Genomic DNA, 24,074 nt, shown 5'->3' with positions numbered 1-24,074 from the left:
AGAGAGAGGAGAGAGGAAAAGACAAGATAGAGAGACAGAGAGAGATGAAAAGACAAGATAGAGAGAGAGGAAAAGACAAGAGAGAGACAGAGAGAGAGACAGAGAGAGAGGAGAGAGGAAAAGACATGAGAGAGACAGAGAGAGAGGAGAGAGGAAAAAACAACAGAGAGACAGAGAGAAGGGAAGAAAGAGAGTGAAGAGAGATGAGTGGAGAAAAGCGAGATGGAGGGAGGAAGAAAGGCAGAGATCATACATTTGAAATACTGCAAAGCTCTTGTTCCATATCTTCTGCAGGGTGTGTACACTTGACTTCTGCATAACCCCTCGTCATCCCATAGATAACCACAGGGACTAGATTATCAATGTACACACACACGATAACTAAAGCCTGCATCTGCACCAGTCCTCTCCTCTGAAGGGAGCAGATAACAAACTCCCCTCTCTTTCTCTCTCTTTATTCCCTCTCTCTTCTCTCAAAGCTGATTAAGGAAAGGCTTTAACCTCTCTAGGGTAGGGGGCAGCATTCGGAATTTTGGATGAAAAGCATTCCCAATTAAACGACCTGCTACTCGGGCCCAGAAGATATGATATGCATATAACTGTTAGATTTGGATAGAAACACTCTAACGTTATCAAAACTGTTAAAATAGTGTCTGTGAGTATAACAGAACTGATTTGGCAGGCGAAAACCTGAGAAAATCCATTCAGGAAGTTTTTTTGTTGTTGTTGAGTTTTGTAGTTTTCTACTCAATGCCATTACAGTATCCATTGACTTGGGACTCAATTTGCAGTTCCTATGCCTTCCACTAGATGTCAACAGTCTTTAGAAATAGTTTACGGATTGTATTCTTATAAATTAGGGCGTAAGAGCAGTCTAAATTAGTGGACGTTGATGTGTCACAGATCTTTTTCATGCACAATCCCGAGAGAGTTTCTTGTTTACCTTTTATATTGACAATGTTATTGTCCGGTTGAAATATTATCGATCATTTAGGCTAAAAACAACCTGAGGATTGAATATAAACATCGTTTGACATGTTTCTATAAACTTTACGGATACAATTTAGATTTTTTGTCTGCCTGTTTTGACTGCGTTTGAGCCTGTGGATTACTGAAGAAAACACGCAAACAAAACGCAAAGAGACTTTATCGAACAAAAGGAACATGTATTGAGTAAATGAATGTATTCTGAGTGCCACCATATGAAGATCATCAAAGGTAAGGGATTAATTTTATCTCTATTTCTGAGTTTTGTAACGCTTCTGCTTGGCTGGTTACTGTTTGTAATAATTTGTCAAATGGGCTATGTTCTGGGCTAGGTATGTTCTGGGCTAGGGATGCTTTCGCCGAAAAGCATTTTATAAATCTGACACCGTGTTTGGATTAACAAGAAGTTCATCTTTAAACCTATGTAACATATGTTTGGTTTTCTGAATTGTTATAATGAGCATTTCTGTATTTGAATTTGGCGCTCTGCAATCTCACTGGATGTTGGCCAGATGGGACGCTACGTCCCACATACCCTAGAGAGGTTAAAAATACAGGTGAGTATAGGTGAGACACCACAGTGTGACAGAGCAGTGTCTCTCCTCTCAGGGAGGGACTGTATGGAGAGAATAAAGACTAGGGATAGTAAAAGGGACATAAGGGTCCATACCTTCCAGAAAGATGTCCTGCTCTGGCAGGAAGAATCCTCCAACACAGCAGGCCAACAAGGCTATGAACTTCAGGAACCAAAACCTGTCAGAGAGAGAGAGAGACAAACATCACCACACACACTGATTAATAAACAGATTCACACACACACACACCGATACTGTAGACAGTGCACGTACCCGTTGTGTATGGCGGCACGGCAGCCCGTGGCAGAGTTGACTCGTAGGGTGAATATAAAGAAGAAGAAGAAGAAGCAGGCCATGCCGAAGCAGACCTTGTACACAGCAGAGTAACCCACCAAGGTAGAGCAGTTCTCACCAGCATTCAGCTTCTCACACAGGTCCCTGTATAACGGGATCTAAAACACGGAGACAGACAGAAACAGAAACAAAGAGAGACAGACAGACAGACAGAGTGACAGAGAGAGAGACAGACAGACAGACAGACAGAGAGACAGACAGACAGACAGACAGACAGACAGACAGACAGACAGACAGACAGACAGACAGACAGACAGACAGACAGACAGACAGACAGACAGACAGACAGACAGACAGACAGACAGACAGACAGACAGACAGAGTAGAGTTAATAGGGTCCATGCTGAGCGTCACGCTTCTACACAAGCTGCAAAGGGAACAGGCAGCGACACCAAACCCTCTTTCTCTCCACCAAGCCCTATTTCTTTCTCTCCATCAAACCCTCTTTCTCTTTCTCTTCGGCCTGTTACTGAGGCTGTCGGCCACAACAAACAAAGACAGGGATGAATAAATTACCAGCCTGCTTTCAGCAGAGAGAACAAATGACAGAAAGAGAGTAAGAGAGTGTGTGAGAGAGCGAGGGGGATGTATAGAGAGAGAGAGAGAGAGAGAGAGAGAGAGAGAGAGAGAGAGAGAGAGAGAGAGAGAGAGAGAGAGAGAGAGAGAGAGAGAGAGAGAGAGAGAGAGAAAGGGAGGGAAGAGATGTAGGCCTATATAAAGGGGCAGAGAGGAAGGGAGTGAGAATGCCTATAGAAAGTGGAAAGTACGAGCAAGCGTCACTTGAGTCATTTCTATAGGAAATAAAGACAGCTGCTTCAACGATAGGTGCTGGGAGTCTCTATATAAAAGTGTTTTAAACCAGTGAGAGACTGGCTGTGTGTTGGAATGTCCTTTATAAAGCTGCCCTGGAGCCTTGCATCAGCTTTCACTTGTAGTAGCTTCCTGGTACATAAGTTCTGCTCTATCCAAACAAACTAACAAAAACCTCAAATGTCCTTTGGTCTACGTCACCTGACTGTTCCACTTTCTAGATTATTGGTTGAGTCGGACACCCCTAACATGGCTGTAGTATAGTCGGCCAGTCACTGGACAGAGCTGTCATAGTTCAGTACCACAGCCAATATAGACACAGTATAGTAGGATATAGAGCAGTTGGCTTGGCAGTAATAATAACAGGCTGTTTTTGTAGTCTTTGTGTGTTGTGAAGAAGCTGATTAGCATGTCGATAGAGCTTTGATTAGGAGAAGGACAGCGCTGACTCTCACTGCTGTAAATCTACTGACAAAAGACCAACGCTCTCTCACACACATACACAATGACCGCGCTCTCATCTTATAAACTGCCCACTGCGCTGTGTGTGTGTGTTCATCGTGTGTCTCTAACGGTAGCCATTTTGTGCCTGGATGTTCCTTTTACAGAATGTCTGTTTGATATGGAGCTAAACAGCAGGAAGTCTGCTCTATACAAAGAGAGAGGGAGAGTCTTTGACAGCTCTTTCAGTGGTAGAGTAGTCACAGTCAGTGCCATCCCACTGGGCACAGACGTCAGTTCCAAGTCATTTCATTGATTCAACCAGTGTGCCCAGTTGGACAGTAACAGTCTGATAAATACAGTGACAAATGTTTTGTTGTTTTGGCTCTGTGCGCCAACACTTTGGAATTGAAATGATACAATGACTATGAGTTTAAAGTGCAGACTGTCATCTTTCATTAGAGGTTATTTTCATCCACATCGGGTGAACCATTTAGAAATTATAGCACTTCATTTCAGGGTACCAAAAGTATTGGGACAAATTCACTTATATGTGTATCAAAGTAGTCAAAAGTTTAGTATTTGGTCCCATATTCCTAGAACCCAATGATTACATCAAGCTTGTGACTCTACAAACTTGTTGGATGCATGTTCTGTTTGTTTTGGTTGTGTTTCAGACTATTTTGTGCCCAATATAAATGAATGGTGAACAATGTATTGTGCCATTTTGGAGTCACTTTTATTGTAAATAACAATATAATATATGTCTAAACACTTCTACATTAATGTGGATGTTACCATGACTAACTATCCTCAATTTAATATTATCTTTACTAATATGTAAAATTAGTTTCAATTTAGAATGGCCCATTTTATCAAATGGCCAGGAACAGGGGTAGGAGGGAAAATACATGTTATCCTTATGCACTGCAACTGCGAATGGAGGCCACTTTCCTGCCAGGTGGTTTTACTGATGTTGGGTAGGCTACTCCGTTTATTACACTACGCAACAGGTGATATTCCACCCAAACTCTGTATGTCATGGGCTCTCCAACCCTGTTCCTGCAGCTACCCAGTACTCTGTATGTCATGGGCTCTCCAACCCTGTTCCTGCAGCTACCCATTACTCTGTATGTCATGGGCTCTCCAACCCTGTTCCTGCAGCTACCCAGTACTCTGTATGTCATGGGCTCTCCAACCCTGTTCCTGCAGCTACCCATTACTTTGTATGTCATGGGCTCTCCAACCCTGTTCCTGCAGCTACCCATTACTTTGTATGTCATGGGCTCTCCAACCCTGTTCCTGCAGCTACCCAGTACTCTGTATGTCATGGGCTCTCCAACCCTGTTCCTGCAGCTACCCAGTACTCTGTATGTCATGGGCTCTCCAACCCTGTTCCTGCAGCTACCCAGTACTCTGTATGTCATGGGCTCTCCAACCCTGTTCCTGCAGCTACCCAGTACTCTGTATGCCATGGGCTCTCCAACCCTGTTCCTGCAGCTACCCAGTACTCTGTATGTCATGGGCTCTCCAACCCTGTTCCTGCAGCTACCCAGTACTCTGTATGTCATGGGCTCTCCAACCCTGTTCCTGCAGCTACCCAGTACTCTGTATGTCATGGGCTCTCCAACCCTGTTCCTGCAGATACCCAGTACTCTGTATGTCATGGGCTCTCCAACCCTGTTCCTGCAGCTACCCAGTACTCTGTATGTCACGGGCTCTCCAACCCTGTTCCTGCAGCTACCCAGTACTCTGTATGTCACGGGCTCTCCAACCCTGTTCCTGCAGCTACCCAGTACTCTGTATGCCATGGGCTCTCCAACCCTGTTCCTGCAGCTACCCAGTACTCTGTATGTCATGGGCTCTCCAACCCTGTTCCTGCAGCTACCCAGTACTCTGTATGCCATGGGCTCTTCAACCCTGTTCCTGCAGCTACCCAGTACTCTGTATGCCATGGGCTCTCCAACCCTGTTCTTGCAGCTACCCAGTACTCTGTATGTCATGGGCTCTCCAACCCTGTTCCTGCAGCTACCCAGTACTCTGTATGTCATGGGCTCTCCAACCCTGTTCCTGCAGCTACCCAGTACTCTGTATGTCATGGGCTCTCCAACCCTGTTCCTGCAGCTACCCAGTACTCTGTATGTCATGGGCTCTCCAACCCTGTTCCTGCAGCTACCCAGTCAGTGCTTTACTTGGGAAACCAAGTGAAATCTGTTCATGAACATGGATAGTAACATGTTTTCACAACTAAAGATTTCATTTAACTGTTGACAGCCCCTCTTTCTGTGCGCTGGTGAAAGGAAAGAAGGAGAGAGGAGAAGGAAACTCCAGGTGGTGAGATATTACGTATAGCAGCATAAAGTAATGTGTCAGCCCATTCATTATTAAAATATAAACAATTCCCTATTACTAGGATATTCAAAATCAAATACAGATTCACTATAGGCCATCTCTGGATTTGTTTAATATAAGCTCGACCAATTCTGTATCTTAAATGTGTATTTTGTTGCATGTCTTTCAGCCATGTGTACTATGTGGTATGTTATGTATTGTATAACGGCACAATCATCATTTGAATTCACATTTTTTTCGGGCTTCAGCTCATATATAGACCTATGCGTATGCATAAGCGCTAATATGCATATAGAAAACGCTGTCCATTTCATTGTTATGCTTTGAAACAACATCCACAACAACCATGTTTTCCACTCAGTTTCACCCTGTTCAAATTGATCAATCACAGTGTGGTGAGATATAAAAGCACATACTGTTTTGAAGATAAGTGTTTGATGTGATTTTCAATAGCATTTGCATTGCTGTCAGAGTGGTTAGAGGAACAATAGAGCCCTGAGTACCAGGCCATTAGAACCTGATGATCATTAGTGAGTTGGGTTCTACTAACATATGTCAGAGTGGTTAGAGGAACAATAGAGCCCTGAGTACCAGGCCATTAGAACCTGATGATCATTAGTGAGTTGGGTTCTACTAACACATGTCAGAGTGGTTAGAGGAACAATAGACCCCTGAGTACCAGGCCATTAGAACCTGATGATCATTAGTGAGTTGGGTTCTACTAACATATGTCAGAGTGGTTAGAGGAACAATAGAGCCCTGAGTACCAGGCCATTAGAACCTGATGATCATTAGTGAGTTGGGTTCTACTAACATATGTCAGAGTGGTTAGAGGAACAATAGAGCCATGAGTACCAGAACATTAGAACCTGATGATCATTAGTGAGTTGGGTTCTACTAACATATGTCAGAGTGGTTAGAGGAACAATAGAGCCCTGAGTACCAGGCCATTAGAACCTGATGATCATTAGTGAGTTGGGTTCTACTAACACATGTCAGAGTGGTTAGAGGAACAATAGAGCCCTGAGTACCAGACCATTAGAACCTGATGATCATTAGTGAGTTGGGTTCTACTAACACATGTCAGAGTGGTTCGAGGAAAAATAGACCCCCGAGTACCAGACCATTAGAACCTCATGATCATTAGTGAGTTGGGCTCTACTAACACATGTCATAGTGGTTAGAGGAACAATAGAGCCCTGAGTACCAGGCCATTAGAACCTCATGATCATTAGTGAGTTGGGTTCTACTAACACATGTCAGAGTGGTTAGAGGAACAATAGACCCCTGAGTACCAGACCATTAGAACCTGATGATCATTAGTGAGTTGGGTTCTACGAACACATGTCATAGTGGTTAGAGGAACAATAGAGCCCTGAGTACCAGGCCATTAGAACCTCATGATCATTAGTGAGTTGGGTTCTACTAACACGTCCAGAGTACATAAGAGGAGAATACCTTGAGTCAACGGTCATGTAGAATTTTACTACGGTCATGACTCATGACTGCCGGTGTGGTGGTAATACAGCCACCGCAACAGCCCTACACACTACCCTCTGTAGCGCCTTGCAGTTGCCATACCAAGCAGTGATGCAGCCAGACAAGATATTCTCGATGCTGCAGCTGTAGAACAGCCCTGTCGATGTGAATGGGGGTGTGCTTGGCCTGCCGTTTCCTGTCGTCCACGATCAGCTCCTTTGTCTGACTGGAGCGTTGAGGGAGAGGTTGTTGTTGGTGATCAGGCCTACCACCATTGTGTCGTCGGCAAACTTAATGATGGTGTTGGAGTTGTGTGCGGGTGAAAAGGGAGTACAGGAGGGGACTAACACACACCCCTGAGTGGCCCTCGTGTTGAGGGTCAGCGTGGCGGATGTGTTGTTGCCTACCCTCAACACCTGTAGTTACTGTCTGTGTTAGCCCCCGTGTTGAGGGTCAGCGTGGCGGATGTGTTGTTGCCTACCTTCACCACCTGTAGTTACTGTCTGTGTTAGCCCCCGTGTTGAGGGTCAGCGTGGCAGATGTGTTGTTGCCTACCCTCACCACCTGTAGTTACTGTCTGTGTTAGCCCCCGTGTTGAGGGTCAGCGTGGCGGATGTGTTGTTGCCTACCCTTACCACCTGTAGTTACTGTCTGTGTTAGTAATATATAATATAATAATATATGCCATTTAGCAGACGCTTTTATCCAAAGCGACTTACAGTCATGTGTGCATACATTCTACGTATGGGTGATCCCGGTGTTGAGGGTCAGTGTGGCGGATGTGTTGTTGCCTACCCTCACCACCTGTAGTTACTGTCTGTGTTAGCCCCCGTGTTGAGGGTCAGCGTGGCGGATGTGTTGTTGCCTACCCTCACCACCTGTAGTTACTGTCTGTGTTAGCCCCTGTGGCACCCTGTACTAAACTAGGCTCTCCTAACTACCATACAATTACACACCCAGGAAATGACACCAGCAGCGTTTTCCATAGCTCTGCTCCACTCTGCTGTGCCAGGGAAGGCTTTATTACTGGGGTTATGTGGAGTTTAAAGCTTCCAAAACTATTCTAGAGCTCTACTGTATCTCCATGTGTTAACCAACATCAAGGCAGGAAATAAGGCAAGGCCAGACATGTAGGCCCCTATGTGTGTGTGAGCATGTGTGTACATGTGTGTGCATGTTCCTTGTGTGTGTGTGTGTGTGTGTGTGTGTGTGTGTGTGTGTGTGTGTGTGTGTGTGTGTGTGTGTGTGTGTGTGTGTGTGTGTGTGTGTGTGTGTGTGTGTGTGTGTGTGTGTGTGTGTGTGTGTGTGTGTGTGTGTGTGTGTGTGTGTGTGTGTGTGTGTGTGTGTGTGTGTGTGGATGCATGTAAAGAAGAGTGTGTGTACTCACATGGTCCCTCATCTCCTGTTCCACAGTAGGTGACATCATGACGACACAGACAATGGTGACCAGGAGGAAGTAGAGGACATACATGAAGCGTGTTGATGTGGACTGCTTGATCTTAGGACAGCAGCCACAGCAACAGGAGCAGGCTGCCGAGCCACAGCAGCACGCCAGCTACACCAGTACAGAAGAGAAGACATAGGCATTAAAACTTACAGTATACTGTCATTATGCATGCTCAATAACAACATTATGGGCCGGTTTCCTGGACACAAAGTATGCCTCTCCAAGTAGGAGATTCTCCATTTAGATGTATGATTCTCCATTGAGATTTAAGATTATCCATTGAGATTTAAGATTATCCATTGAGATTTAAGATTATCCATTGAGATTTTAAGATTATCCATTGAGATTTAAGATTATTCATTGAGCGTGTTTTTTAGTCCAGGACTAGGCTTAATCTGTGTCTGGGAAACCAAACCGCCCCCTTAAGATCTAAACTAAAGCCAGTCACTGCTGCTAACAACTCAGGAAAATGCACAGAGAGAGAGAAGGAAAGTCATTGATGCAGCCAAAACGTTGCTGAGCAGGAATCTCGGGAGTCTTGGCTGGTTGACAGGAGTTAGAGGAGCTTGAGCAGATCCCTGGCTGGTAGTGTGTATTGTTGTGAATTGTTAGATACTACTGCACTGTTGGAGTTAAGAACACAAGCATTTTGGTACACCTGCAATAACAACTGCTAAATAAGTGTATGTGACCAATAAAATGTGATGTGATTTAGAGGCTCGAGGAGCACGTGTCTGGAGCATACCACAGAGTACTGGCATTAACACCGGAACAGAACACATCAGACCGTTACAAACACACACCCGCTGAGACTGCGTGCACACACCCACACACAGACAATATCAAAGACACACTTTACTGTGGTATCATAGGGTTAGGGTTAAGCACTGGCTCAGACCATATCTGCCTTTACATCCGTTACTGTATAATACACAGATTACGTAACAGACACAGGCCTAGAACACAGTTTAGACCTCATCTCAGATGGTAGGCTTTACTGCCATATAACATACTATGTCACAAACTCTGTAGGCCTTAATCCTGTCTATCTAAAGTGTTTATTATGGCCCAAAACATGTACGTGTACACACAGCTGTGTTCTTAAATATTGGCTTTCATAGTTTTTGAATTCTCAGTGCAGCTCAAGCAATTTCTCCAACTGTCAACACATTCAAATGAATATTGGATGAGTACCAGAACCGTGTTGGATGGGAATTTGGGGGAGGTGCGCGTTCGGGCTCTGGTCTCCCGCTGATATTGGTCTCAAATCCGGGTAGCTATTTCACGATGGGATGCCGGACTATTGCGTCTTTTAGCATCTGCGGACTATGATGGAACTGACAGTGTTTTAGCAACATTAAATCTTATTAAAATCTGTTCATATAAACCCCCAGGAAGAATTTTAAAAACACATTTCTGACAAGCAAGCACTATTTTCATACAATGTTTGGGAATGATATAGAGTAAGGCATTTGTGAAAATTCTATAGCAATATAGAGTGGGGAAGCGGCTTTAAGTTTGAAAACTTAATAGAGTGAAGTACATAAAACCATCTCAGTCTTGTCCAGGACGGGACTACACAGACCGGTGCGCCATAGCCAATCAGAGATACAGTAGGCCTACAAATAAGCCATTTCCACATGGGCCTGCCATCATTCACTTTGAGCTGGACTGTGTGTTTACAGGCAGGAGCAACAGATTTGAGGTAATTAGAACGCATTCGTCAAAACCACAAAATACACCTGAATGGATTCCTTCAAATATGTAAATCTCACGGGAGACAGTTGAACCGAGCTGACTTCCGGGTTAAGTGGGCGGGTGTTAAGAAGCGCGGTTTGGGAGGTCATGTTTTGGAGGACGCATAACTCGACCTTCGACCACTCCTGAGCCCTTGGGGAGTTGCAGCGATGAGACAATATCGTAATTGGATATCACTATATTGGGGAGAAGAAAAAAAAAGAAAAAAAATACTAAAATGTTTTATTTAGATTGACTACTAAGAGATATGCTAACTCTGAATAACAGTAACCAAATGACACCTGCATCTCTAGCTGTAGCCACCCAAAATTATATGGGGAGAAAAAGTTGGCCACTCACTCGTCCAATGACATGACATCCTCCCAGCGCTAGCTAACGTTAGGTTCTGCGTTTTTAACTTGCTAAATAAATAGCTACATAAATAGATATGCTAGTCTATTATCCACGTTATGACTGACTTGTGATCATCGCCCTTGCTAGTTTGATTGTATTGAAATTCCCAGCCTTAGTTTGCTACATTTGTCAGTTGTTGTCCAAAAAAGTAATTGAAACTGAAACTGTGCATTCCGAATGGCTGGAGACCGCAAACAATGGTTTCCAAAAGGCCTACTTTCCCAAAAGCATCTTAAGGCTAAGTTCATCGTTAGAACCTTCGTAAGAGGATCTTAACATTTCCGAGCCGTTTCCTAAAACCTTTACTAACGTAGCATCTGAAATCGCTTGTAATCTAATACCTGCTTCAGACCACTCGTAGAACAGCTAAGTGCGTCGCCCTCCCGCGTCACTTTACACGCAAAAAATCTCTGCTAAACATAGAATGAAGGTGTGTATCTGTCTCTCTGTGACCACTGAAAACTTCAAAGGTGTATATAAATAGCCTAAAAAGTTTGTAATGTTAAACAAGCGAAGCAAGGATACATAAAAAAGAATACCGAGAACCAAACTATATAATAGCTAGAATATTAGGCTAAATATTTACACCACTTTCATGTATAGACCTACCTACTATTAAGCCATGAGGCTGCATCTGAGCCCCTTCGATATTCATATACAGTTGAAGTCGGAAGTTTACATACACCTTAGCCAAATACATTTAAACTCAGTTTGTCACAATTCCTGACATTTAATCCTAGTAGAAATGTTTTAGGCCAGTTAGGATCACCACTTTATTTTAAGAATGTGAAATGTCAGAATAATAGTAGAGAGAATGATTTATTTCAGCGTTTATATATTTCATCACATTCCCAGTGGGTCAGAAGTTTACATACACTCAAAGCATTGGCTTCAAATTGTTTAACTTGGGTCAAACATTTCAGGTAGCCTTCCACAAGCTTCCCACAATAAGTTGGGTGAATTTTGGCCCATTCCTCCTGACGGAGCTGGTGTAACTGAGTCAGGTTTGTAAGGCCACCTTGCTCGCACATGATTTTTCAGTTCTGCCCACAAATGTTCTATGGGATTGAGGTCAGGGCTTTGTGATGGCCACTCCAACACCTTGACTTTCTTGTCCTTAAGCCATTTTGCCACAACTTTGGAAGGATGCTTGGGGTCAATGTCCATTTGGAAGACCAATTTGCGACCGAGCTTTAACTTCCAGACTGATGTCTTGAGAGTTGCTTCAATATATCCACATAATTTTCCTCCCTCGTGAAGCCATCTATTTTGTGAAGTGCACCAGTCCATCCTGCAGTAAAACACCCCCACAACATGATGCTGTCACCCTCATGCTTCACGGTTGGGATGGTGTTCTTCGGCTTGCAAGCATCCCCCTTTTTCCTCCAAACATAACGATTGCCATTATGGCCAAACAGTTCTAATTTTGTTTCATCAGACCAGAGGACATTTCTCCAAAAAGTACGATCTTTGTCCCCATGTGCAGTTGCAAACCGTAGTCTGGCTTTTTTATGGCGGTTTTGGAGCAGTGGCTTCTTCGTTGCTGAGCAGCATTTCAGGTTATGTAGATATTGGACTCGTTTTACTGTGGATATAGATACTTTTGTACCTGTTTCCTCCAGCATTTTCACAAGGTCCTTTGCAGTTGATCTGGGATTGATTTGCACTATTCGCACAAAAGTACGCTCATCTCTAGGAGACAGAACGCGTCTCATTCCTGAGCGGTATGATGGCTGCATGGTCCCATGGTGTTTATACTTGCGTACTATTGTTTGTACAGATGAGCATGGCACCTTCAGGCATTTGGAAATTGCTCCCAAGGATGAACCAGACTTGTGGAGGTCTACAATTATTTTTTTGAGGTCTTGGCTGATTTCTTTTGATTTTCCCAAGATGTCAAGCAAAGAGGCACTGAGTCTGAAAGAAGGCCTTGAAATACATCCGCAGGTACACTGAGCACAACTGAGTCAAATGATATCAATTAGCCTATCATAAGCTTCTAAAGCCATGATATAATTTTCTTGAATTTTCCAAGCTATTTAAAGGCACAGTCAACTTAGTGTATCTAAACTTCCCACTGGAATTGTGATACAGTGAATTATAAGTGAAATAATATATCTGTAAACAATTTTTGGAAAAATGACTTGTGTCATGCAGAAAGTAGATGTCCTAACCGACTTGCCAGAACTATAGTTTGTTAACAAGAAATTTGTGGAGTGGTTGAAAAACGAGTTTTAATGACTCCAACCTAAGTGTATGTAATCTTCAGACTTCAACTGTACATTAGGCCTATTGGCTACTATTATCTAAAAGCTCACACATTTCACTGTAACCTAAGCAATAACCCAAAGGTCAACATATTAGGTCTATGGCAACGTTGCTTTAACTTGCTACTTCATGTTTCATTATTTTTATTGTTTCATTATTTAATTGTAGAATATCTGTAGGCCTACTTGAAGCCCAATTCCTGCCTGCCATTAGGCTACAATGATTTGTTGAGTGATTACAAAAACTTTTTTTCATCATATGCTTCTTTTAGATCACGTTGATATTTTCTATAGCGAACGAGGGAATGAGCGATTTTGACTTTGGATTTATTCAATCTTGCTCACAGTTTACACAAACTGAAGAAATGCAGAATGTACATAATAGTATGATAAAACATAATACATAACTCATGGCAAACATAATACAAATATTTAAATACATAATAGGCTAGAGAACATTTCTTCTCTTGATAGGAAAACTATTGTGTAAAACATATATATATTTTTAAAGATGACTTTGAGTAGCCATAAATCATTTAAGAGCTACAGCGGGTTCTTTAGCCTATATTGTGGAATCCTTTTCAGCACGGGACAGCTCCTGTAATGACACAGTTAAAAGTCTCACTGTATGACGAGTGCAGTATGTGGTGTTTTAGGAAATGGGTGTGGCATCTTCAGACGTGATTTTACAATGCATTGTTAAAACACTCGTAAGCCTAAGTTCCACCGCTATCGGGAAACCAGGCCCAGGTCAGCTGTAATTTACAACCTGATAGCAATATTTGTTGGACTACCAAGAAATATATTGGTGAATTATATGATTTGTGCATTGAACTGCATCCATCTATTCTGCCAACAATGTCATAGATACTTTTTGTCATAGATACTTTTTGTCAAATACAGTCTATTTTTTAAAAACTCTAATAAAAAAATGCTTTTGTGGCATAAAATGGGGATTAAATATTTATTACTGATATTATGATTGTCTGTTTGTTTTATATCTGTAACCTAGTTAAAACATTGTCAGTTCCACTTTAAGACTGTATCATAATAGAGAGACAGGACAGGAGAGGACAGGCAAGGGAGGGGCCAAAGGATGTATATGCACAGAGAGGGAAGGAGAGCAGGAGACAGCAGCCTGTTTTTGTTCCCCTTACTGAAGCCAACTCAGACCCCCCTAACCTCACCACAGCTGTGTGTTCTGTATGATTTAGGGCCACTGGGAATCTTATGGATATGGAATGGCACGGGTGGGGTTCTACTAGATGGTTAAAGTATGGTGTATAATTATCCAGTTCAGAAATAGATGATTCAATGCCTCTGCTTATGAGAGCAGTAAGACAGATTCTCTGGAAGAACTGTCCATCTGTGTGGAGAATGATGGCTTCGGAGGCATCAGTTTCAACAGCGTGGGTTTAAAATGCATTGGAGAATCTGAGGAAAAACTACAAATGAACAGGCTGACAGTTTGACAGACACAGGACATTATTTTAGTAAGCCTAAATTGTATTCTACATTTCTCACACCCACCAATCTAAGGCAGCCCCCCGAACCTCTCTGATTCAGAGCGGTTGGGTTAAATGCATAAGACACATTTCAGTTGAAGGCATTGAGTTGTACAGCTGACTAGGTATCCCACTTTCCCTTTGCCTTTCCCTTTCAGATGAAGGAGTGTAGGGCTAGTAGGAAAAGTGTCAGGGAGGTTGGGCTGGGGGGGAGTGTGTACTGTGCAGGGTATGGGGTAGAGGTAGGGAGTTGATTTGGGACTGGGCAGTAGGCCTATATCCTCTACTAAACTTCACAGGCCTAAATGGGATTAGTTCCTCTCTTTGATAGGAATGAATTAGGCAACACTCAAGTAGTGGATTAGGAAAATGGTTGTGTGGGTGTTGGCTGTCTTTAGTGAGCGTGTATTTAGCCGTTCAGCTAATCTAATAGACCCAGTGTGTGTAAATGCTCTAACACTAACACAGTGGACACACACTAAGGGGGCTAGAGGAGCTAACTGGGGCTAACTGAATAGCTAGCTACCGTGCTGAGGCATTCCAATGCACACAGAGACAATGGAGATGCCATGACAACCAACTCTGACCCTCCCCTCCCTCCACTGTCGACAGGTGGTCTGCCCTGATCCCTTTCAAACAATATTAACACCGTGCCTGCCAAACTACTAACCCCCAAATCTGTAGCCATCAACCCCTCCTCCAACCCCCCACACAACCACACACACCACTCCCACAAAGGGTTAGGATTACATGGCAAGGCCACCAGCTCTCTACTATTATCTACTACTATTATTATTATTAGTTTTACTATTATAAAAAGCACAAAACCACCCTCCCCGCCCCTTCCTTCCACTCACAGCACACCAACCCCCACTGTGACTCAACCTTCGCTGGACCCTGGGGGCATCGATGACTCTTTCCCTCTAGTTCTTTCTGTTATGCTATCCCTCTCTCACTTCCTCCCCCTCTCTACCACCCTCTCATCCTGTTCCCTTTATTTGACCTCCCCCTTTCTTTCTCTATTCTCTCTCCTCCTCATCTCGTTCTCTCTCGTGTCCATCAGCTGTCCCAGGGGTTAAGGGTGAAAGGGGAAAACCCCTCCTCAGTCTAAAAGCCTTGGTAAAACTACAGACCCGTTGTGCTCACACAGACACAAATACACCATCTTTCACACTCCACTGTGTACCACTAGTGGGCCACTCAGTCTCAGAACTTCAGTATAACAGGATGTTTGGCTTCAGATTCCCATCAGGAAATGAACACAAATCCCCATCCAGAAAGAGACTGAGAGAGTCAAACCACTTATTGAAAACAATGGGCTAGCTAGTCAAAAACTGAGGGATTGAAAAGGAATGGATCAGCAGGTTGACAGGAGTTGGTGAAGCCCACAGCTGGTCCCAAGTCAGGGGATATCTCTAATACTATGAGATAGGCTACCACTATAGAGTATCACAGTAAGAGTCATAATACTCGTAAAACCTAGCGGTCAAACAAGGTTATAGTTCCAATTGTTTTCCACCATTCATTTTTCCCATAAGGGATTTTAGAAACACTTCAGATAAGGGCTGTGTATCATGTAGGTTTACCCTGAGTGACGTTTTGAGAACCATGTCAATCTCTCTAGGACAAATCAAATCAAATCAAATTTATTTATATAGCCCTTCGTACATCAGCTGATATCTCAAAGTGCTGTACAGAAAGGTGACTTTTATCAATATATTTGCCTGTATTTCCCCTGACAAAAAAATGAATGCTAATTAGCTGCTAATGTGGACTTGACTTACAAATTGAGGCAAAGGTAAGAATCTCTGGATTAACTATCTAACATTAGCTAAATTTAGTAATGAATAAATTAGCTAACTTTCTTTAAATTTAAATTTTTGTGAACTGTCTTGTGCAAGTTTTAAATTGACACAATACCTGTTAGCAAAGGTGTCGTCTATCTAGAGATGATGTGCAGGAGTTTGCAGGGATTTGTACTCTTGCATGACGTATATTTTCATGCTAATTAGCATTTTCGAATCTGAGAGTAAATTGAGCCAAATACATTGATAAAAGTCACCTTCTCTGGGAGAGATTTACATGGTTATCAAAACATCATGCCAAGTTAAGCCTACAAGAAACACAGCCCTTATTTTAAGTGTATCTCAAATTACCTATGGGAAAAATGAATGGTGGAAAAACGATTGGAACCATTTCCCTGTTTGACTACTAGGTTTTATGGGTATTATAACACCTCCACTGTGGGGCTCTATTGGAGATAAGAACAGTCCTATGATCAGTGTTAAAATGGGTTGTGTCTTTGAGGATAAGGATGGTAACCACTAAAAGCTAAATCCCTTAAACCCTGGGCCACACACACACACTGCATAAATAGATCAAACCCAGACGGAGAACAACAACATAGGCAGAACGCAGGCAACAGACAGTTGCCGGCAGATCTTTAATGGAATATCTACATAGGCGTACAGAGGCCCATTATCAGCAACCATCACTCCTGTGTTCCAATGGCACGTTGTGTTACCTAATCCAAGTTTATGATTTTAAAAGGCTAATTGATCATTTGAAAACCCTTTTGCAATTACTTTAGCACAGCTGAAAATTGTTGTTCTGATTAAAGAAGCAATAAAACGGGTCTTCTGTAGGCTAGTTGAGTATCTGGAGCATCAGCATTTGTGGGTTCGATTACAGGCTCAAAATGGTCAGAAACAAAGAACTTTCTTCGGAAACTCGTCAGTCTATTCTTGTTCTGAGAAATGAAGGCTATTTCATGCGAGAAATTGCCAAGAAACTGAAGATCTCGTACAACGCTGTGTACTACTCCCTTCACAGAACAGCGCAAACTGTCTTTAACCAGAATAGGAAAAGGAGTGGGAGGCCCCGATGCACAACTGAGCAAGAGGACAAGTACATTAGTGTCTAGTTTGAGAAACAGACACCTCACAAGTCCTCAACTGGCAGCTTCATTAAATAGTACCCGCAAAACAGCAGTCAACATCAACAGTGAAGAGGCGACTCTGGGATGCTGGCCTTCTAGGCAGAGTTGCAAAGAAAAAGCCTTATCTCAGACTGGCCAATAAAAATAAAAAGATTAAGATGGGCAAAAGAACACAGACACTGGACAGAGGAACTCTGCCTAGAAGGCCAGCATCCCAGAGTCGCTTCTGCACTGTTGAGTTGAGACTGGTGTTTTGCGGGTACTATTTAGCCAACAGTTTTCAGCTGGGCTAACATAATTGCAAAAGGGTTTTCTAATGATCAATTAGCCTTTTAAAATGATAAACTTGGATTAGCTAACACAACGTGCCATTGGAACACAGGAGTGATGGTTGCTGATAATGGGCCTCTGTACGCCTATGTAGATATTCCATTAAAGATCTGCCGTTTCCAGCTACAGTAGGTATTTACAACATTAACAATGTCAACCTTGTATTTCTGATCAATTTGATGTTATTATAATGGACAAAAAATGTGCTTATACTTCAAAAACAAGGACATTTATAAGTGACCCGAAACTTTTGAACGGTAGTGTACATATCTACCAATTACCTCGTACCCTTGCACTCGGTACTGGTACCCCATGTATATAGACAAGTTATCGTTATTCATTCATTGTATATTTATTATTACTTTTATTATTAAATGTTATTTCTTTATTTTCTTTCTCTCTGCATTGTAAGCATTTCACTGTTAGTCTACACCTGTTGTTTACGAAGCATGTGACCAATAACATTTCATTTGATTGATTTGAGTAACAACACCTTAATCGGGTAAATACAGCCCCTGGCATTGGCTACGCTAAATAAAGAGAGGGAGCGAGAGGAAGAGAAACAGAAAGAGAACAGGGGAATGTTGAGCAACCCAAGAGGCATCCATGACCCAAACAGAGAAAATGGAACAAAAAGATAAAAAAGAGACCCAGAGAGTCAGTGATACAGACAGACAGTAGTACACAGAGGAAGAATGTAGTGCAGCCATAACACAGTGCTATCTGATCAATACAATATATTATCGTACTCTCAGTAATGGAACAAAGCCACTTCTGTTATACACAGCCATGTTTACCTTTGCCTCCAATAAAAAAACACAAATAAAGCATTTAGCTTATAATTGTGTTATAGACAATGGAATACCTGTAGTTACATGGGAAACTTAAATGTGTAGCAGATCTTTTTTCATCCAATATTGGATATCAATTATCAAACACATGCATTCAGTTGTACAACTGACTAGGTATACCCCTTCCCCTTTTGTTTGCTGACTGAAGCAGTGGGTTACACTCTCTCCCTGTCTTTCGATGTCGCTAGGCTGAACCCATTACCATCAAGCAGACAGACATTTCACAGGGTTTCATCATACTACCGTCTCTACACATGGAACCTCAACCAGCACAGAGAGATGCTCAACATCTAGACGACACTCTTAGAAAAAAGGGTTCCAAAAGGGTTCTTCAAAAGGTTACCCTATGGGGACAGCCGAAGAACGCTTTCAGATTCTAGATAGCACCTTTTTTCTAAGAGTGTACACATACACACTACACTAGGCCTGCTAGCCTGGCTACAGCCCTAGCCAAACTCCCAACCACAACCCCAGGCTCTGTTTGTGACCCTCATCGTAGCCAGTAAAACATTTCAGTTTCAAACTGAATTCAAAAAATGAATAAAACAATGAAATATTTACTACACAACAAACATAAGAGGATAAAAAAACTAAAGAACGACAACCAAAAAGCACCCTAAGGAAAAGCTCAATTAAAAAGGTGTGTTTTAAGATCTCTTTCAATATGTCCACAGTTTCAGCCCCCCTCAGGTTCTCTGGCAGGCTATTCCAGAGGCTAGGGCATAGTAACTAAAGGCTGCCTTAAAACCAGCGTAATGTGTGCTCTCCGTCTGGTCTTGGTCAGTACCCACGCTGCAGCATTCTGTATGTTTTGCAGTTGACCAATGGCTTTCTTGGGAAGACCAGACAGGAGAGCATTACAGTAGTCAAGCCTGCTTGTAATAATAGCATGCATGAGTCTCTGTATCAGCCTAACAGAGAAACGGACCACCTTGGCAATGTACCTCAGGTGGTAAAAATCTATTTTGGCTACATTCCTAATGTGTGATTTGAAATTGAGTTCAGAATCTAAAGTAGATAGCACTAGGTGTTTTACATGTTATTGCATCTTCTTTGCCCTTGAATTCAAATGTGTGGCCAGATTCTCTCTCTGTGATTTGGCTCCAGCAATAATAAGTAAATAGCCACCACAAGCTAATAATCAATGGAAGTGATGGGGGAATGTAAGCATGTTTTTTATGGCCAAATCACCTTTAAGTAACATCAAATATGGAGAGGATTTGAATTGATTTCAAGATTTTAGACTTTTTTTTTTACATGCTCACATGTCCCCATCAGTTTCATTGATGGTTAGATTGTGGTGGTTAAGGTTAGCTGAAGTTCGTAGTTGGTGTTTAAAGAAAAATTAACCATGGACTACAGTTTCTCTTGACCCATAGACTACTTTCAGGATGAGCAACCATCTAACACAGGGTTTCCCAAACTCCCCAAGGGGTGCACGTTAAGTTTTTTGCCCTAGCACTACACAACTGATTCAACTAATCAACTCATCGTCAAGCAAAAAACAGGACGAACACCCCTTGGGGTCACGAGGACAAAGTTTGGGAAACACTGATCTAACATCAAGTTGTAAAATAGTAATCTACTCCTTTAAGAAGCCAAGCCAATCAAAGGCCATAATATCCTGGTTTTGATCAGGGGTTTAGCTCAAGTCTCCCTCCTCCTGTGGAAGCCTGACAGTGTTCACAGCTGGAGGGGTTTTAAAGGAAGACCACCATAATCATTACATCTGTTGTTTCCTAAATGTGAAGCTATAGTCTATGAGCCAGGAGAGACTGAAAAACACACACAATGGCTTTGTTTACGTAGCCATGTTGGTTCAGTGGGAAACGTTCTGAAACTGTTCCAGTGTCAGATCTCCCTGCCCCAGTGCTAACCTCAACTATTACAGGCTGAACTATCCAGCTGACCTGGGACCAGTGTCTGGATGTAGAGTGGAGCCATGTGGCAAGCCTGAAGTGACAGATAACTGGATGTTTATTTTAATCGGATGCAGGTGTGTGCACACGTGTGTCTGCCAGACTACTGCAGGTGTATGCTGAGTCAGTGTGTGACAACAGTGTGTCCTGACCTCTCATTGCTGTGTTTGCCACCCTCCTGTTCTGTTTCCAGCGGAGCTCAGAGTTACAACTACGTCTATTGTAGTCACCTCTCCGGTCCTGATTCTCTCTGGACTACTTCCCTCCCTGTCCATCTACACCACTGTTTCTGGCCCTCTTCTGCGCAGCTCTGGCCAGTTTATCTCCGTCACTAATCTAATCCAAACAGCCAGCCCCCCACATTCAGCCAAAGAGGAAATGAACAGACCACCCGCCGATCACACATACAAATAAGATGGACACACAGGCATAGACACACAGTCAAAACAAACACACTCACACTCATACACATGTTGATGGGGACAACGCTAATGGGGATCTGTGACAGACAGGATTAGCGAGTAGCAAGACAATGTTGACTAAAGTGTTTGTGCTTCATTTCTTGCTAACATCAGCCACACACACCGCATGCATGTGCACACATGCACACACACACCAGCCCCTATTTCCTTTGATTCCGTTCTTCATTGAGTGGACTGAAGGGATGGCCCCTGAATACATTGGATGAGGGACGTGTCCCTGTAATTAAATTCCTCTGGAAGAGAAACTATTCAGTGTGGTTAGTTAGACAAGCAGGCAGTTATGGAACAATGCCAAAGACAAGGCCTATTCAATGGGACATTGAAGATCTCTGTATCACTGTGTTAAATAAGAACCAGTTCTCACACATACCAATATGAAGTTATATTAAACTAGATGTGTTAATGGACTTCGGTTGGTTGCTTTGACTTCTGCTGCAATGGTAATTTCTACCTATAGTCTTTTCAGCCAGAGAAGCTCTTCTCATCACCTAATGGCTTGACCATATCATTCCCAAATAGCCTAAGCGAATAAGTGCGGTTTATTGGATTCAGATCTGTGCTAGTCATGCGAACTCAATATCATTCCACTGGAAAAGAAGAAATACAGCGACTTGCCCAAAACCTTTAGAACAACACAGCATTACGTCACTGGAAAACTGTGAGATAGTTTCAAAAAATGAATTGGATCAAGCCGGGCACAACCGCTAGGATGTTGGCAGAGGTAACCAGATCGGCAAATGTAGGAACTGAAGGCAAATTAGTGTCACGCACGCCGTCACCGCATGTTAAACAGTGCTATGACACATTGTTTACAGTAGAAGTGACATCTACAACACAAGCAACAATGTTGCCAGTTTACACAAATGTTACAGACTCGCGTCCGATTCAAATCATAACATCTTTGTAGCTGCATCGCGCGCTACTACTCATTTTTGGGAGAAACTGTGGCAGGCTAGATTGTCTTCGATGGTCATCCGCAAGAATAGCTAGCTACAGTAACTAGCCAGCTAGCGTTTAGCCAAACAGTTGGAAGCCACACACATTTCGTAAAATACAAAAATGAATTGAAACCTTGAATACGAAATCAAGAAAAAAACAAAATTAGCTAACTGAATTCCGACATTTTACATCAAATGTAGCGTAAGCTACAATACATTATGGAGTTCAATTTGTTAGAAAAAGCAATAACGTTCGCTGGGGGTATTTTTTTCCATAAACGTGCCGAGTATAATATCAGTTATAACCACAATTAGTTATTACTCACCTGCCCTATACAGCACGGAGTAGGTCTACACATCTTGTTATGGTTGTCAAAAATTCCCTTTCAGAATTCAGCCCACTTTTCCAGTTCGGTACAGACAGACGTTCTCGCATAAAATTCTACTCAAAGCGCCTGCAGTACGTGTACTTCCCCGTCTCTGTCTCTCTCTCTTTCTAGCCCCCTCTCTCCTCCCACTGTTTTTACCGTGATGGCGTTACTTGTTACAGGCAGGTGCTCATCGCACAGACAAAATGCAAATGCGGCGTGACTCAAAGCGAGTAAAATGCCATAGTAGAACTACTGTATAATAAATCAATATATGAAGCATTATAAACAGTTAATACGCACGACAAAAAGTATACTGAATAACTATGGCACATTTAATTTAGAAGATTGTATTTTCTTATTTTATTTCTATATCACATCCGTTTTCGTCACGTTGTTGGGTTCACATAGTTTCTATTCATGATAGTTGTACGCTATTCAATGAGGGGATATACCGTGCATTCAGAAGGTATTCATACCCCTTGATCCAATCCACATTTTGTTGTTACAACCTGAATTCAAAATATTTTCAATATTTTTTCTCTCGTCCATCTACACACAAAATCTTATAATGACAAAGTGAAAACATATTTGTAGAAATGTTTCCAAATGTATTGAAAATTAAATACATAAATATCTCATTTGCATAAGTATTCACACCCCTGAGTCAATACTTTGTAGAGTGATTACAGCTGTGAGTCTTTCTGGGTAAGTCTCTAAGAGCTTTTCCACACCTGTATTGTACAACATTTGCCCATTATTATTTTCCAAATTCTTCAAGCTCTGTCAAACCGGTTGTTCATTGCTAGACAACCATTTTCAGGTCTTGCCATATATTTTCAAGTACAGTGCCTTGCAAAAGTATTCATCCCCCTTGGCGTTTTTCCTATTTTGTTGCATTACAACCTCTAATTTAAATCAAATTGATTTATATAGCCCTTCTTACATCAGATGATATCTCAAAGTGCTGTACAGAAACCCAGCCTAAAACCCCAAACAGCAAACAATGCAGGTGTAGAAGCACGGAGGCTATGAAAAACTCCCTAGAAAGGCCAAAACCTAGGAGGAAACCTAGAGAGGAACCAGGCTATGAGGGGTGGCCTGTCCTCTTCTGGCTGTGCCGGGTGGAGATTATAACAGAACATGGCCAAGATGTTGAAATGTTCATAAATGACCAGCATGGTCAAATAATAATAATCACAGTAGTTGTCGAGGGTGCAGCAAGTCAGCACCTCAGGAGAAAATGTCAGTTGGCTTTTCATAGCCGATCATTAAGAGTATCTCTACCGCTCCTGCTGTCTCTAGAGAGCTGAAAACAGCAGGTCTGGGACAGGTACCACGTCCGGTGAACAGGTCAGGGTACCATAGCCGCAGGCAGAACAGTTGAAACTGGAGCAGCAGCACGTCCAGGTGGACTTGGGACAGCAAGGAGACATCATGCCAGGTAGTCCTGAGGCATGGTCCTAGGCCTCTGGTCCTCCGAGAGAATGAAAGAGAGAATTAGAGATAGCATACTTAAGTTCACACAGGAAACTGGATAAGACAGGAGAAGTACTCTAGATATAACAGACTGACCCTAGCCCCCCCGACACATAATCTACTGCAGCATAAATACTGGAGGCTGAGACAGGAGGGGTCAGGAGACACTGTGGCCCCTACCGATGATACCCCCGGACAGGGCCAAACACGCAGGATATAACCCCACCCACTTTGCCAAAGCACAGCCCCCCTTTTCAACCACCAACTTACCATCCTGAGACAAGGCCGAGTATAGACCACAAAGATCTCCGCCACGGCACAACCCAAGGGGGGGGCGCCAACCCAGACAGGAAGATCACGTCAGTGACTCAACCCACTCAAGTGACGCACCCCTCCTAGGG

The 24,074-nt window shown here is 42.7% G+C and overlaps 1 protein-coding gene across 1 annotated transcript in view; it reads right to left on the bottom strand.

Moving 5' to 3' along the window:
- The window catches only part of LOC124036414 (serine incorporator 5-like), a 53,683-nt gene extending 31,306 nt beyond the window's left edge, over positions 1 to 22,377 (bottom strand). Inside the window, exons 1-4 of the mRNA XM_046350979.1 lie at positions 22,153 to 22,377; positions 8,386 to 8,553; positions 1,836 to 2,014; positions 1,658 to 1,740 (exon numbers count right to left, since the gene is read on the bottom strand). Of these exons, the coding sequence (XP_046206935.1) occupies positions 1,658 to 1,740; positions 1,836 to 2,014; positions 8,386 to 8,553; positions 22,153 to 22,185 (463 nt within the window). The 5' untranslated portion in view covers positions 22,186 to 22,377. The remainder of the gene's footprint in view (positions 1 to 1,657; positions 1,741 to 1,835; positions 2,015 to 8,385; positions 8,554 to 22,152) is intronic.
- Between the last annotated feature and the right edge of the window lie 1,697 nt (positions 22,378 to 24,074).

The sequence above is a fragment of the Oncorhynchus gorbuscha genome, linkage group LG05 (genome assembly GCF_021184085.1).
Source record: "Oncorhynchus gorbuscha isolate QuinsamMale2020 ecotype Even-year linkage group LG05, OgorEven_v1.0, whole genome shotgun sequence".
NCBI classification, from domain to species: domain Eukaryota; kingdom Metazoa; phylum Chordata; class Actinopteri; order Salmoniformes; family Salmonidae; genus Oncorhynchus; species Oncorhynchus gorbuscha.
The sequence above is the reverse complement of the archived record's forward strand: the minus strand, read 5'-3'. Positions and strand labels throughout refer to the sequence as shown.